Source organism: Phacochoerus africanus, chromosome 4, assembly GCF_016906955.1.
Source record: "Phacochoerus africanus isolate WHEZ1 chromosome 4, ROS_Pafr_v1, whole genome shotgun sequence".
Taxonomy (NCBI): domain Eukaryota; kingdom Metazoa; phylum Chordata; class Mammalia; order Artiodactyla; family Suidae; genus Phacochoerus; species Phacochoerus africanus.
The window spans coordinates 68,884,570-68,900,633 of record NC_062547.1 but is presented as its reverse complement, the minus strand read 5'-3'; the positions used below and the strand labels follow the sequence as shown (position 1 = coordinate 68,900,633).

General features: G+C 42.2%; 2 protein-coding genes across 2 annotated transcripts; both read left to right on the top strand.

The window, feature by feature from the left end:
- Nucleotides 1-1,555: 1,555 nt before the first annotated feature.
- Nucleotides 1,556-2,476, top strand: LOC125124286 (olfactory receptor 7D4-like). Its single transcript, XM_047774432.1, has one exon. The coding sequence runs from the start codon at nucleotides 1,556-1,558 to the stop codon at nucleotides 2,474-2,476; it is 921 nt and encodes a 306-aa protein (XP_047630388.1).
- Nucleotides 2,477-14,578: 12,102 nt separating this feature from the next.
- Nucleotides 14,579-15,517, top strand: LOC125124672 (olfactory receptor 7A10-like). Its single transcript, XM_047774708.1, has one exon. It carries the CDS (start codon nucleotides 14,579-14,581, stop codon nucleotides 15,515-15,517), a length of 939 nt encoding a protein of 312 aa, XP_047630664.1.
- The last annotated feature ends 547 nt before the right edge of the window (nucleotides 15,518-16,064 follow it).

The window sequence follows — 16,064 nt, the reverse complement described above, 5'->3', positions numbered from 1 at the left end:
ACATTCACATTTCAGAGAGCCCTCTTTTCCCCACCTCCCTAGAGAAACTTACCAATGATTTTTTTCTCTCTTTAATGAATTGTGTTCTCTAGGATTGTTAATGCCAAACTTTTTTCTACTGTGGAGAATGTATACATTTATTTTCATCTGAAATTGGCCTTTCAATTTTTAGGGTGGTCTGATCTATAGGATCTTTGAATATTTTCATCAAGTCTTTCCTCTTTTTTTTTTGGTAATTACACCACTGACTTTACTACAACACATTTCCACTTCTGAGCATGCACAAATGAGCTCACATTCTCATACAGTTTGATTTTATTTTGAAAGTTTTGTGATTTGTTTCCTCTTCTTACGCTTGAGTTCTTATGCTTTTCCCTCCTCTTGGAAGAATGCACCTGGCGGGCAGTACCTGAAAGCAAGAGCCATAAGGATCATCACTAAGTAGAAGTGCTACATGGCAGTCCAAAGAGGTAACAGGCCTGTTGTGTTTATAATTGGAATTCCATCTTTGATGACTGTCCTTGTTTAAGGGGAATGATGATCACTGATAGAGAATTTGTAAGACAAATTTATTTATTTAAACAATCTCCCATTGATGAAGTGTCTGCAGTATGTGTCAGAAGAATCACACTAGAAAAATTATATCATCCCATTTAACTCACTCATTAGTCTTACAGTCTATGGAATGTTACTCCCATGGTAGAGGTGAGGCATCTGCCCCTGAGAAAGATTAAATAACTTTGTCTTGAGGTCGCACAGATGGAAGCTGGTGGACCAAAATTCTAATTGAGGAAGCCTGACTCAAGATCCCATTTTCCTTGTTTTTCTTCCTGAACCCATGCCACAGCATTGATAATGATGAATCCTTAACTGCTGGGCCACCAGGGAACTCCTAAGATCCCATGTTCTAAATTGCAATTCTATACTCTTCAGTGGGAGATTTAAGTATCAACAATAATTATCATAAAAATGGATGAATAATGATACTAATAATAGCTATCATGTATTGAGATCTCACCATGTGCAAAGGCATTTTCAGACCTCACAAAGAATGTAATAAGAGAACCCACAATTTTAGAATTAAAAAAAATGTACATGAGCGTTAACTGTGACATCAATTCAGGTTATAGAATTGAGGTTGTTGAAACTGAAAAATCAATGACTTAATCACCACTAAATGACTTCTTTGAACAAGAGAAGTATGGAGATTATTGAAGAAGAGGACTTAAATGTCTTCAATCATTTTGGAAGGGTGTTATCTGAGAAAAAATTGGTTTTTGTTCATCAATTTGAACAGGAGAATTTGAACCTGTTGCGTGGGTGATAAGAATAGAGGGAGCGATTTCTGCTTAATTAATGACTGAATAATTACACACATTTAAAATGGAAATAGGCTGCCCCTTGAATGAAAGTATCACTGGTAATGGAAGGACTAAGAGGGGGTGCAGGATGTCCATGAAAATGTGGAACCAAAAGGTGGTGACTAGCTCAGGTGCCAGTTGGCTGTTCACTGAAAGTTGCTTTTGCCTCCTTCCCCAGCAGGCGCACCAGCTACATGGAAGCAGGAAACCACACAGGAGTATCACTGTTCCTCCTCCTGGGCCTCTCAGAAGATCCAGAACTGCAGCCCTTCCTCTTTGGGCTTTTCTTGTCCATGTACCTGGTTACTGTGCTTGGGAACCTGCTCATCATCCTGGCTGTCAGCTCTGACTCCCGCCTCCACACCCCCATGTACTTCTTCCTCTCCAACCTGTCTTTTGTTGACATCTGTTTTGTCTCTACCACTGTCCTGAAGATGCTAGTGAATATCCAGGCACAGAGCAAAGACATCTCCTACGTAGGATGCCTCGCTCAGGTGTATTTTTTTGTAGTTTTTGCTGGAATGGATGATTTCCTCCTGACCGTGATGGCCTATGACCGTTTTGTGGCCATCTGCCACCCCTTGCACTACATGGTCACCATGAACGCCCGCCTCTGTGTCCTCCTGGTTCTGATGTGTTGGTTTGTCATTTTCTGGGTCGCCCTTGTTCATCTTCTACTGTTGATGCAGCTGACCTTCTGTGTAGGCACTGAAATCCCACATTTCTCCTGTGAACTGGCTCAGATTCTCAAGGTGGCCTGCTCAGACACTCTCATCAATGACATCTGTTTGTATGTTGCTACTGGTCTGCTGTGTATGCTTCCTTTCACTGGGATTGTCTTTTCTTACTCCCAGATTGTCTCCACCTTAATGAAAATGGCATCCACTGAGGGCAAGTACAAAGCCTTTTCCACCTGTGGGTCTCACCTCTCTGTGGTCTCCTTGTTCTATGGGACGAGTCTAGGGGTCTACCTCACTTCTGCTGTGACCCATTCTCCCCATAGAATCTCCATTGCCTCAGTGATGTACACCGTGGTCACCCCCATGCTGAACCCCTTCATCTACAGCCTGAGGAACAAGGATGTGAAGGGTGCCTTGGGCAGGCTCCTCAGCTGAGTCCCTTGCTAGAGATGGGCCACTGGCCTCAGACCTAAGTGAACATGGTGGGCCCCAAAGACAAGTGTTGCAAATTTAAATGTCTTGCTTCTTTTTCTCCCCTCAAAGGCATGTTTGATTTCTTCTTTTTGCAAACCATATGTGACTTAACATTTGTTAAGTGAAAGATAGGGTGGCAGAAATCCGTCAGCATTTCTCCCACATTCCCTGGGATCCCTTCCCCCATGTCCATTGTATTCCAATATGACTGCCCCTGTCAGCACCAGGTGGAACCTATCTTTTGCAGTGCTTGATGGCAGACCTGACTTCAAATTATGCCCCACCAGGGACAGCTCTTGATGGAGAGTCATGGGGTATACCATATTCTTCACCCTTTAGTCGTGTGTTAATGCTGACCTTTGGATGTTGCGTCATTTCCCAGGATGAAAACTCTGCTCACTTGTGTGGGGGATGACTTAAGGTAAGCTTGATTGGATGTACTCTCTTCCCTGTATCACTTCTCCTCACTCTAACCCATGTTCCATGGTCCTTACTCCTTCCAATAAAGTGCTTACATGTGAATCCTTGGCTGGGCATCTGCTTCTGTTGAACCAAAGCTAAGACAGGTGATCAAGACCATGAAGAGAAAACAATACCATGAATGGTACCAAGGACTTCTGGGGCCAAACCAAGCAAACACAGAAACAAACAAGTATTGGATATATACAAAGATCTCCAAATTCCTGCAAGATCATAACTTGTTAGGTAGGGATAACATATTCAGTGTGGCTTGAACTCAACTTCATTCCACTAAGTTTAATCCATAATGTATTTATCCTCTGCTTCATAGAAACACACCTGGGGACCAAAGAGGTAAATGTGATTGCAGTAAAGAGTGGCAGCCATAAAAATACTGGTGTGTAATAAAGAATGTTGATAACAAAGATATAGATTTTCAACACTCCTTGGATAATTATAGAAAAAACATTTTAAAATTTATTAATAGATTTCTTGAGGGATAATTTATATACCATGAAATTCAGCCATTGAGATGATAAATTCCATTGTTTTGGTTAGTGTAGAGTTATTCAATGATCATTATAGTCCCGTTCTAAAACATTTTTTATCATCCTAGAGAGTTCCTTTATGCCCGTTTGCAGTTAATACCTGTATCATATCATGTGATATAACTTATTGTGGGTCTAAAAAAATCACAGAGGAGTTCTTTTGTTGCAGAGTATGTTAAGGATTTCACATTGTCAGTGCAGCAGCTCAGGTCAATGCTATGTTGCACTTATGCTCCCTGGCCCAGGAACTTTCATATGTCATGGGCACAGCCTCTTACTCCCCCCAAAAAGTTATATGTGAACCTAGTTACGAAACAGATTTAAACTCACAGGCTTCAAAAATGAAAACCAATTTTTGGTTACCAAAGGGGAAAGGTGGGGGGAGCAGTTTGGGAATTTGCGATTGGCGTATGCACACTATTGTACATGGAATGGATTGTCAATGGGGCCCTGCTGTACAGCACAGGGATCATTTCTTAGTGTTCTGTCCTAACCTATATGGGGGAAGAATCTGTAAAACAATGCATATGTATATACATATAACTGAATCACACAGAGGAATTTACACAACATTATAAATCAACTTCACTTCAATAAAAATTTAAAATTCTCTGTTATGGATTACTATGTTGAAATGTTATTGCTATGGGTTAAATAAAATTTAATACAATTGATCTCATTTAGGAGCTCCCGGTGAGGTGCAGTGGGTTAATGATCCAGCTTCTCCCTGGCGTTGCTAGTTCGAGTCTGGCATGGCACAGTAGGTTACACACCCAGTGTTGTTGCACTTGTGGTATAGGTCACAGATACAGCTTGGATTTGATCCCTGGCCCAGGATCTCCATATGCTACAAAACAAAAAACAAAACAAAACAAAAAACCCCAAACAAGCAAACAAACTAAAAAAAAAAAATGGGGAAAGAGAAGAATGGAAATATTTCTGTGCTGCCAAGTTCATTTTTTGTTTCCTTTTTCTTTTGTTCCCCATAATTTGAAACTGGTTCCCTTCTTTCTCTCCTTTGTCTTTTTAGGGCCATACCCATGGCATATAGAAGTTTCCAGGCTAGGGGTGGAATCAGAGCTGTAGCCGCTGGCCTATGCCACAGCCGCAGCAATGCCAGATCCTAGCTGTCTGTGACCTACACCACAGCTCATGGCAACACCAGATCTTTAACCCACTGAGTGAGGCCAGGGATCAAACCTTCATCCTCATGGATCCTAGTCAGATTTGTTTCCACTGAGCCACTATGGGAACTCTGGAATTGTTTTACTTCTAATTCTAGTAATAGAAATGGTGTGATGAACTGACTCCTGCCTTTAAATACTTAATTAGCTGTTACTTTCTAGGTAGTAGTATGATGTTTAGAACAAAATGAAGGCCCAAATCTCACAGATTATAAATTCTATGGGAGAAAGAAATAAAAATAATATATAAATAAATCATAAAACTAGCCTTTGTGATAAGTGCCAGTAATAAGTAAAGATTCATTAGGAAAACATAACATTTTAACATAATGTTACAATTACTTAACCATTCAGGGGAATTTCACATACGGATTTCTTCATGTCCCCTATGGTGTTATTCTCTCTGATATAACATGTTTGGAGAAGAAGGAAGGAAGAAAAAATGTTAGCTTGATCTTGAAATGTTCAGTTTGAGTTGCCTGTGAAACACCCTAGTAATAATTTCCACCTGGCACTGTTATGTTTTGGTCCATTGTTCCATCTTTTTTTTTTGTTTTCTTTTAGGTCCACACCTGTGGCATTTAGAAGTTCCCAGGCTAGGGTTGGAGCTATAGCTGCCAGCCTATACCACAGCCACAGCCACGCCAGATCCCAGCCCCATCTCTAACCTACGCTGCAGCTTGTGACAACGCTGGATCCTTAACCCACTGAGCAAGGCCAGGGATTGAACCCACATCCTCATGGATACTAGTCAGGTTCCTAACCTGCTAAGCCACAATGGGAACTCCCAATGTTCCATCTTAACAGCAGCAGCAGTAGAGAGAGTTGGGTCTTTATAGAGAAGCAGCTCAGAAAAACAAGATCATGCTTGGATGAGCCTTATTCATGATGCTTTCATTCTTGGTTTGGCTCTCACTTCCCAAGGAAAGCTTTTCCTGGCTCCTGACCCCATACATCCCAAATAAGCTCTCATGGGAGAGTCCATGTTGTTGAAGATCACAATCCAAACAGGCTTTGGGTGGGCTGTACTGAATCCTGTGCTTTGTTGCCCTCTTCTCCATTCAGAATGAAAGTATTATTTTCCCAGGTTTAGGGAGTATAGCCATCTAAGAGCCCTGAGTCTTTTCTTTAAGAACTGCACTCAGCTAAAGGAAACTGCTCTAGCCAAGGTCACAGCACTCAGATCTATGACTGAGTGGGAGCATAACCAACTCACAGCCATCTGGATCTACCACTGTGTTTGCCCTGAGTTTACTCCTGCTCTCAGCCACAGACTGAATACAGCAGGGTTTCAGTGCCTGCCCACTGCCATGGTCACACATTGACAGTGATCACCAGGGTTAATTACACCTCCCTGGAGGGTGAATCTTGTTCTTGACATGAAAAGCTTGGAATGTTAGGCAGTAGCATAGGTTGAGGTTCAATGGGACTTTGGCTATGTCTCTGGAAGGGCTCTCTTTTTAGGTGTCAAGACATTTCAACCTGCAGAGGCCAGAAATGTGGACACCTGGACCACAAGCTCCCCCCATGGCTTACTGGGAGCTTCACCTCTGCGTCAAACCCTTGATTTCTGGAACCATGCCCCAAAATTGCATATCCAGGACATTATGATTGCCCTTGGCTTAGAGTGTATAATGCATCCTGTGATTTAAGTCCCCAGAAATTACCGTGCATTCAGATCCCTGCACTAAATATTTTCATCCTCTTTGACATTGAGTGTGTTTCCATATCTTCCATTAAATTTTGAGTTTAACCCTCTCATATTCACTACTTCCTTTAGGCTATTTTTATCCTCTCTTCTTCCCTCCATTGACAATCTGTACGGAAGATTTTTTATTTGCCACATGTATTTCCTTAATACTCACTCTCAGCCCAATCAGCCTGGATAATTGTTAACCCTGACCTTCTACTTAGAGGTAATGAATGGAACCCTCTCTGATATCAACAAGAGCTTCTCTGGTTCTGGTAGAAATGAAACCTTCCTTAGGGGATACCTTGTCACTTTTAAGTCAAACCAAAGAAAGCGGAATTTCTCCTTGGAGAATACACCATCTTCTTCCACTGTTGCCTACACACTCATGGTTGGATGAAAACTTTCCATTTTCTTATCTTTGTAGCTTTGTTTGGAGAGAGGAAAGCCATTGCAACAATTTATTTAATGAGGAGCTCTGAGAATTCAACGCTTGAGATGATAATAACATGTGCTTTTGCCCCTTTTCTATAATTCTCTGATCCCAGCCTTGGGGAAAACCCAAATTGGTCTCCCAGGAATAGACTGCAGAGAACAGAAATGTTCAGTCACAACTGATGGAGATGGTGTCCCCATCAAGGCTGCTGGAGTTCGAAGGAAAAGAGGAGAGGAAGTGGGTACTGGGATTTTCCTCTGGAGCAGTGAGACCCCGGGTGGTCCCATATTTATTTCTTCTGTGACAGTGAAATCTCTGTAGTTTAAAGGTACTCTAGTTTCCACTGTAGCCAGTCCTGTTTTTTCTCTCTTTCTCTGGGAATCTAGACCCTCTCTCCATTAGGAGCTACTTTCCAGAGATTTGGCACCTCTTCTCTAATCTTTCCCACAATTATAGGCTCCTTTTAGATTTCCTGTGTCCAATCATTTATTTAGTAAATATTTTCTGGAGATTTATTATGCATGAATTATTTTCTATTTTGTTCCTTGTGTGATTAAATTTTTATTATATTCCCTAACTTTTTTTTTTTTTTGTCTTTTTGCCTTTTCTAGGGCTGATTCCCACAGCATATGGAGGTTCCCAGGCTAGGGGTTGAATCGGAGCTGTAGCCACTGGCCTACTCCAGAGCCACAGCAAGGCGGGATCTGAGCTGTGTTTGCAACCTACACCACAGCTCACGGCAACGCTGGAAATTTAACCCCCTGAGTAAGGCCAGGGATGGAACTCTCAACCTCATGGTTCCTAGTTGGATTCGTTAATCACTGAGCCACGACAGGAACTCCTCCTATTTTTTTTTTTTTTTTTTTTTTTTTGCTGGCAGATTTTACCTACTAGATGAGATCTGGTATCTCCATATTGATTGAGTGTTGTTTCATCTTAGTGTCCATAATATCATCTACTCTTGATTTTATTATTTCCTTCATTCCTTCCTTCCTCCTTTGTCCATTCCTTCCTTCCTTTCTTGATGAACATGTGGCATGTGGAAGTTCCTGGAGCCAGTGATCAAGCCAGTGCCACAGCAGTGATCTGAGCCACTGCAGTGACAATGCCAGATCCTTGACCAGCTGCACCACAAGAGAACTCTTCATGTAATTATTTCTGACATTCGGTACTCAGGCTCATTTCCTATGCTCAACTTACCTGTCTCTTTAGATGGTCAAAATAATATCTAGTGAGTGATATTGGTGTGGACTTTGTTGTCCTGTTCATTAATTTAATGCAAATATTTTAGTATTTTAACGTAGAATATCCTTCTGGCTTCAGTTTTTAAATATCTGTTCTTTATTGGATTAAGAAATTGTACTTAGTTTCTTTATTCAGCCAGAGGCTCTGTCCTGGCTGTTAACCACAGTAAGAGAACTTACATTTTCTCAAAGGCATTGTCTGTTGTAATTGTGGTTATAATTCCTCTTCATTTACCTATATTTGAAATGAATTGTGTGAGTAAACCTCCTAGATTCAACCAGAATTCCATTCCTTGAATAGGAATTACTCATTCATGATATATTAATTTTTAAATATGCACAAAGGCAGTTTATTTAATTTTGCTCTTCTATTTTGTGTCTATACTCTGCCACATGATGAGCTTGGAGGGTTCTTTTTTGTGTGTTACAGTTGATGCTTTTGGCTTCAATCTTTATATACATCTAACATTTGCATATGTTGAGCACCTATTATCTGCCAGGCACCATGTAAGTCCCTGGAAAGACAACCATGAGCAAAAGGTCATGACCCCTGACCCACAAATCAACAGAATTACCAACATGAGAGGCACAGAAGAATAGTAGAGGAAGCTCCACTTGTGGGCCTCACCCTCTGTCCTCCTGACCCTCATTCTCTGTTCTCCATCTCTCTGGCCTCTCAACTACCTGCCCTTACCCAGCTCACCAACCCACAGGGCAAGCATGTACTCTGTTCTCTCAGCCCCAAGTGCTTGCCCTTCCTCTCTTTCCTCTGATTAATAATTATGCATCCTTCCTCTCATAGCTCAATATTCATATTTCAGAGAGGCCTTTTCTGCCCACTTCCTCAGAGTGTAATTTGTCCTCAATTATTTTTTTTCTCTCTTTAATGAATTACATTACTAAAGCAACCATTTTTTCTACTATGGGGCATGTAAACATTTATTTTCAACTAAATTTGCCTTCGGTTTTGTTGTTTGTTTTGTTTTATTTTTTATTTTTTTGCTTTTTAGGGCCATATCTGCTGCATATGGAATTTCCCAGGCTAGGGGTCCAGTTGGAGCCAGTCTATACCACAGCCACAGCAACACCAGATCCAAGCCATGTCTGCAATCTACACCACAGCTCATTGCAATGCTTGATCCTTAACCCACTGAGTGAGGCCTGGGATCAAACCTGCATCCTCATCAATACTACCTGAGTTCATTACTGCTGAACCACAATGGGAATACTGGGTGTTTTTTTTAAAAAAGTGGAATTCATTTGTGGCTCTGCATGTTAAGGATCCAGTGTTGTCTCTGCAGTAGTTTGGGTCACTGCTATGGCACAGGTTCCATCCCTGGCCAGGGAACTCTCACATGCCTGGGGCATGGCCAAGCACAGCATCTTTGGAGAAAAAGCTCAAGTCCCCAGTGACTCACAGTTACCCCACTATTTACCTTGAGCATATTAGAATCATGATTTGGTTGTGCTGCCTTCCAATCCAGTCTTCCTGTCTCATTGATCACTTACGTTTCTATTTCTGAGAACTGCATATTGATATCTCTCTTCCAATTTCCAAATGGGTTTTTGATATTTTCTTACCAATTCTTAGGAATATAGTCTTTTTAAAAAAATTTAAATGTTCTAGACACTAATCCTTCACTATCTACTTTTCTTTCTTTTTCTTTAAAACATTTTTTTTCTTTTTTAAATTGTTATTTCCCCAATACAATTTTTTTCCTACTGTACAGCAAGGTGACCCAGTCACACATACATGTATACATTATTTTTTCTGATACTATCACGCTCTATCATAAGTGACTAGACATAGTTCCCAGTGCTACACAGCAGGATCTCATTGCTAATCCTTTCCAAAGGCAGTAGTTTGCATCTATTAACCCTAAGCTCCCCATCCACCCCACTCCCTCCCCTTCCCCCTGGGCAACCACAAGTCTCTTCTCCAAGCCCATGATTTTCTTTTCTGTGGAAAGGTTCATTTGTGCCATATATTAGATTTCTGATATAAGTGATATCATATGGTATTTGTCTTTCTCTTTCTGACTTGCTTCACTCAGTATGAGAGTCTCTAGTTCCATCCATGTTGCAATATTGTAAAAATGGCCCTACTACCCAAAGCAATCTACAGATTCAATGAAATCCCTATGAAATTGCCCATGACATTTTTCACAGAACTAGAACAAACAATCCAAAAATTTATATAGAACTACAAAAGACCCAGAATTGCCAAAGCAATTCTGAGGAACAAAAACAAGCAGGAGGCATAACTCTCCCAGACTTCGGGCAATATTACAGAGCCACAGTCATCAAGTTTTGGTACTGGTACCAAAACTATCTACTTTTTAATGTCTTCATTCCTCTGTGGCATATCTTTTACATTTTTTAACAGTGTATTTTGTCATACATTTTTATGCATTCAAAGTGCCCAGCCTTTCTCTTTATCGATTATGGTTTTCCGTCATATTGTTAAAATCTTTGTCTGTGTTTTATAACATATTTACAACAGTTTCTTCTACTTTTTTTTTTGTCTTTTTGCCATTTCTTGGGCTGCTCCCACGGCACATGGAGGTTCCCAGGCTAAGGGTCTAATTGGAGCTGTAACTGCCAGCCTACACCAGAGCCACAGCAACGCGGGATCCGAGCTGCATCTGTGACCTACACCACAGCTTATGGCAATGCCAGATCATTAACCCACTGAGCAAGACCAGGGATTGAACCCGCAACCTCATGGTTCCTAGTCGGATTCGTTAACCACTGCGCCATGACAGGAACTCCCTACAACAGTTTCTTCTAATAAGTCAAATATACATTTTTATTTAAAAAATTTACTCTCTCTGGAGTTCCCATTGTGGCTTAGTGGATTAAGAACCTGACTAGTCTCCATGATGAGGCAGATGTGATCCCTGGCCTTGCTCAGTGTGTTAAGGATCTGGCATTGCCAGAAGCTGCTGCAAGGTCACAGATGTGGCTTGGGTCTGGCGTTGGCATGGCTGTAGCAGAGGCATCAGTTGAAGCTCAGATTTAATCCCTAGCCAGGGAACTTCCATATGCCACAGATGTGGCCGCAAAAAAGTGAAACAAATATACTCCACCTAGGATTGACTTTTGTTCAGTGGGATGTTTTAAGCTATTCTTTTCATTTGAAAAACCAGTCTGTTCTGAGGCTGTACTAGTCCTTCCTTTCACATTGACTTATAAAGGCCCTTTTTCGTTTTCAAATTCCCATACCACAACTTCCTATCTATTCTGAAATCATATCCTGGTCCAGTCCCTAGTCTGATATTTACAGCATATAATTGCAGCACGTTGGTCAGCTTCTCTCTGTTACTCATTTCCAAAACAGAAATAATAATCCTATGTCAGGATTACTATAAATGAGCTAAATTTGATAGAGTGTGGTCATCACTATTATTATTTTTATTCTTCATTCATTCATTACTTTTTTTTGTCTTTTTAGGGCTGCACTGGTGGCATGTAGAAATTCCCAGGCAGGAGTTCCCGTCGTGGCACAGTGGTTAACGAATCCGACTAGGAACCATGAGGTTGCAGGTTCGATCCCTGCCCTTGCTCAGTGGGTTAACGATCCGGCGTTGCCGTGAGCTGTGGTGTAGGTTGCAGAGGTGGCTCGGATCCAGCATTGCTGTGGCTCTGGCGTAGGCCGGTGGCCACAGCTCCGATTCGACCCCTAGCCTGGGAATCTCCATATGCCGTGGGAGCGGCCCAAAGAAATAGCAAAAAGACAAAAAAAAAAAGAAAAAAAAGAAAAGGATTCATATTAGAGCTGTAGCTGCAGGCCTACGCCACAGCCACAGCAACACCGTATCTAAGCATTGTCTGTGACTTACACCACAGCCCAAGGCAATACCGCTTCCTTATCCCACTGAGCTGCTGCCAATGGCCTTCACCAGAGCCACAGCAACGTGGGAACCAAGCAGTGTCTGCGAGCTACACCACAGCTCATGGCAAAGCCGGATCCTTAACCCACTGAACAAGTCCAGGGATCGAACCCGCAACCTCATGGTTCCTAGTCGGATTTGTTAACCACTGCGCCCCAAAGGGAACTCCAAAATTTTTTTCTTTTAAAGGCATGTGGAAGTTCGCAGGTTAGGGGTCGAATCAGAGCTGCAGTTACCGGCCTATGCCACAGCCACAGCAATGCCAGATCCAAGCTGTATCTTGTGACATACACTGCAGCTTTGGGGATGTGCTGGATCCTTAACCCACTGAGTGAGGTCAGGGATTGAACCCACATTGATTTGGACACTATGTTGTGTTCTTATACTGCTGAGCCACAAGGGAAACTCCTAATTTCTCATTTTAAAATTTGATTTGCCAGGAATTCCCCTGTGGTTTAGTGGTAACTAACCTGACTAGTATCCATGAGGAAGAGGGTTCTATCTCTGGGCTCACTCAGTGGGTTAAGGATCCAGCATTGCAGTGAGCTGCAATGTAGGTTGAAGACACTGTTCAGATTTGGCATTGCTGTGGCTGTGGTGTAGGCCAGTAGCTGCAGATCAATTTTTACCCCAGCTGGGAAACTTCCATATGCCAAGGTGTGCCCCTTAAAAAAAAAGACAGAAAAATTGGATTTGCCATGATTTTGACCAATTATTGTATATAAAGGGTAAGTTTGGATTAATCAATATAAACATTTTCTTGTTTTTAAAAATTCATTGATTTATAGGTTTATTTTCTATGTTCAAGCTAGATTCTTTCATTAGATTTATTTATTAATCATTTGTTTCCAACATTTAAAACTTCTAAAACTCTTCTAATTTTATGTGCTTGGTTTTAAAAGTAATGCAAAATGTTGATAGACATCTTAGAAAATGCAGATAATAAGACATGATAGGAAACATCTAGGATCTAGACACATTTACTTGTGGACACCTATCTATGTACACGTATGTTTACATACAAAAGATTATTTCCAGATTTGACTCTTTCAGGCTGAAACAGGTTTAACAAGTATTCTCCCACCAGAAATGAGACCATCATACATGATAATTGTTACATTTTAAAATACTGTACTTTCAGAGGTGAGAAAGATCACTTTGCTTTGGTTGTGTTTGTCACGGTTATTTTTAGTGAAATTGCACAATGTTGAATACTTTGGGAGCTTTGGAATGTCCACTCATAGAAGACACAAGCCAGGGTGCTGGGGATTAAATCCTCGCACTGTCTCTTCCTGGCCGTGTGACCTTAGGCAAGTCACCTGACTTCCCTAAACTTCAGTTACCATAGAGATTCAAAAGGTATATGCTGCCTAGAACTTTGTAGGGAAGATTAAATGAGGTAATATCAGGAAAGAGCTTAAAAGAGTGTCTGTTACTGTTACCTAGGTGATGGCCATTGTTGTTGTCAGATAAGGAGCAAGTTGCCTGTTATTTAGAGACCTGAAGTGCTGAAATGCCAAGGCCACTCTGGTAGGAGCTTGGCACAGGGAAAAAAGCATCTTACAGCATCCATGAAGTGCGACGGTCAAGGGCAAGCCTCAGGAGCTGCTCCTGGCCAAGTCGAGGTGGCCCTGGAAGTACAGCCTATAAGCTTCTCTTTTCTGTCCATCTCTCCCCTCACCAGCGGTAGTGGGAGAGGCAGAAACACTCAGCGGAGTGGAAAGGTGTGTCCCCTCTCAGGGTCTTGGATGACTACTCTGCCCAGACCCACCAGCTACTCTCTGTAAAGGCAGAACCTGAGATGCAGCACTTCCAGGAATCCACCATGCTGGGCGTGATGTGGGATGTACACTGTGCATTGCAAGAAAGCAAGCTGCCAACATAAGGAGGGTGTGAGATATTCAACTAGTTAACAACTTGGCATGGACCCAGGCTCACCCAGGTTCTGAAGCTTTCAGGTAATAATGTTTTAGTTTCCATGTCATTGGGAACATTTATGGTACACAAAACAGCTGCTATTTGCCAAAGTACAGAAGAAGTAAAATGATGAACAGTGACCAACACAACAAGGTTGATGGACTATTAGTATAGAGGCAACTGATAAATTGTGATTAAATTCATAAGAGGGGAAGGAGTTCCCATCATGGCTCAGTGGTTAGTGAATCCAACTAGGAGTCATGAGGTTGTGGGTTCAATCCCTGGCCTTGCTCAGTGGGTTAAGGATCCGGCGTTGCTGTGAGCTGTGGTGTAGGTTGCAGATGCAGCTTGGATCCTGTGCTGCTGTGGCTGTGGCACAGGCCAGCAGCTACAGATCTGATTAGACCCCTAGCTGGGAACCTCCATGTGCCACAGGAGCGGCCCCAGAAAAGGTGAAAGACAAAAAAAAAAAAAAATTCAGAAGAGGGGAATAGATTTTCCCCCCAAGTGCTACATGTATAGAATAATGGTGTTTAAAATCCTCTCACAGGGTTAATGGTAGACACTAGGTCAAAAATGTGTGTTTTTCTCTGAGGTGTCATTAACAGGAGAAAATATTTTTATATTTGGGGACTTCTGTTTGTTTGCTTTAATTAGCATTGCTTTGTTGCTTACCTGGCAGAATTAGCTCCATGGATGCAGGAAACCAAACAGGTGTCTTAGAATTCCTCCTCCTGGGCCTCTCAGAAGATCCAGAACTGCAGCCCCTCCTCTTTGGGCTGTTCCTCTCCATGTACCTGGTCTCTGTGCTTGGGAACCTGCTCATCATCCTGGCTGTCAGCTCTGACTCCCGCCTCCATACCCCCATGTACTTCTTCCTCTCCCAACTATCATTTTCTGATATTTGTTTCAGTTCCACCATTGTCCCCAAAATGCTGGTGAATATCCAGACAGCAAGCAAAGCCATCACCTATGGAGGCTGCATCACCCAGATATATTTTTACTTCACCTTCGGGTATCTGGACCACTTCCTCCTGACTGTGATGGCCTATGACCGCTTTGTGGCCATCTGTCACCCTCTGCACTACATGATCATGATGAACTCACACCTCTGTGGCCTGCTGGCTCTAGTCTCTTGGTCCCTGAGTGTCTTAGTCGCCCTCCTCTACAGTCTGATGGTGCTGCATCTCTCATTCTGCACACACATGGAAATTCCCCACTTCTTCTGTGAATTGACTGAGGTTCTTAAGTCCTCCTGTTCTGATGCCCTCAGCAATTACATTGCAATGTTTACTGTGATTGGCCTGCTGGGTATTCCTCTGATGACTGGGATCCTTTTCTCTTACTCTAAGATTATTTCCTCCATATTGAAAATGTCCTCAGGGGAGGGGAAGTACAAAGTGTTTACCTCCTGTGGGTCTCACCTAGTGGTCATCTCCTTATACTACAGGACAGGGTTAGGCGTGTACCTCAGTTCTGCCTTCTCCCCCTCCTCCTCAAAGGGGGCAGTGGCCTCAGTGATGTACACCGTGGTCACCCCCATGCTGAACCCCTTCATCTACAGCCTGAGGAACAGGGACATGAAGGGGGCCCTGAGGAAGCTTTTCAGCTGGTCTTTCTTCCCCGTGTGAAGAGCCATGGATGCTGTGACTGGGGAGTTACTATGATAACCAAGAGTCAATATCTGGCATTCAGCAATACCAAATCTCCAACTTCATTGAGCTTGAGACTTATCCTTCTTTTTTGAACACCAATGCTTGAAGTACTTCCATGTGTTCACCTCCAAAAGCAAGTGCTTCTCAGGAACTTCCCTTTGTGACTTTTATACTCTTTTCTGTGCACAAATGTTCATCCTTAGTCTCCTCCACATAACTGTTAGACATATCAAGATAGTCATCAATTCACCCACCAGAATGGCTACAGCTTATTTGTTGTCCATTGAGGCCAAGGACTGTTTTGGGTAATAAAGATCTACTCTGTGGGTTCCTCATAGACCTTATTTTGTATTGTAGGTTTCTGTGGAAACAAACATATCATTGGTCTTTGTAACAGCCCTTCACCTTCTTATTAGAAGCTCTCATTGACCCATTCATACTTGTTCTGCATTGAATGTTTCTGTTGCCCCAGTATTTGTGTTGACACCCTCCCCCCATGTGATGGTATTGGGATGTGGGCCTT

Excerpts from the sequence above, each read along its gene's own strand:
- LOC125124672 (XM_047774708.1), top strand. The coding sequence starts at position 14,579 with ATGGATGCAGGAAACCAAACAGGTGTCTTAGAATTCCTCCTCCTGGGC.
- LOC125124286 (XM_047774432.1), top strand. The coding sequence starts at position 1,556 with ATGGAAGCAGGAAACCACACAGGAGTATCACTGTTCCTCCTCCTGGGC.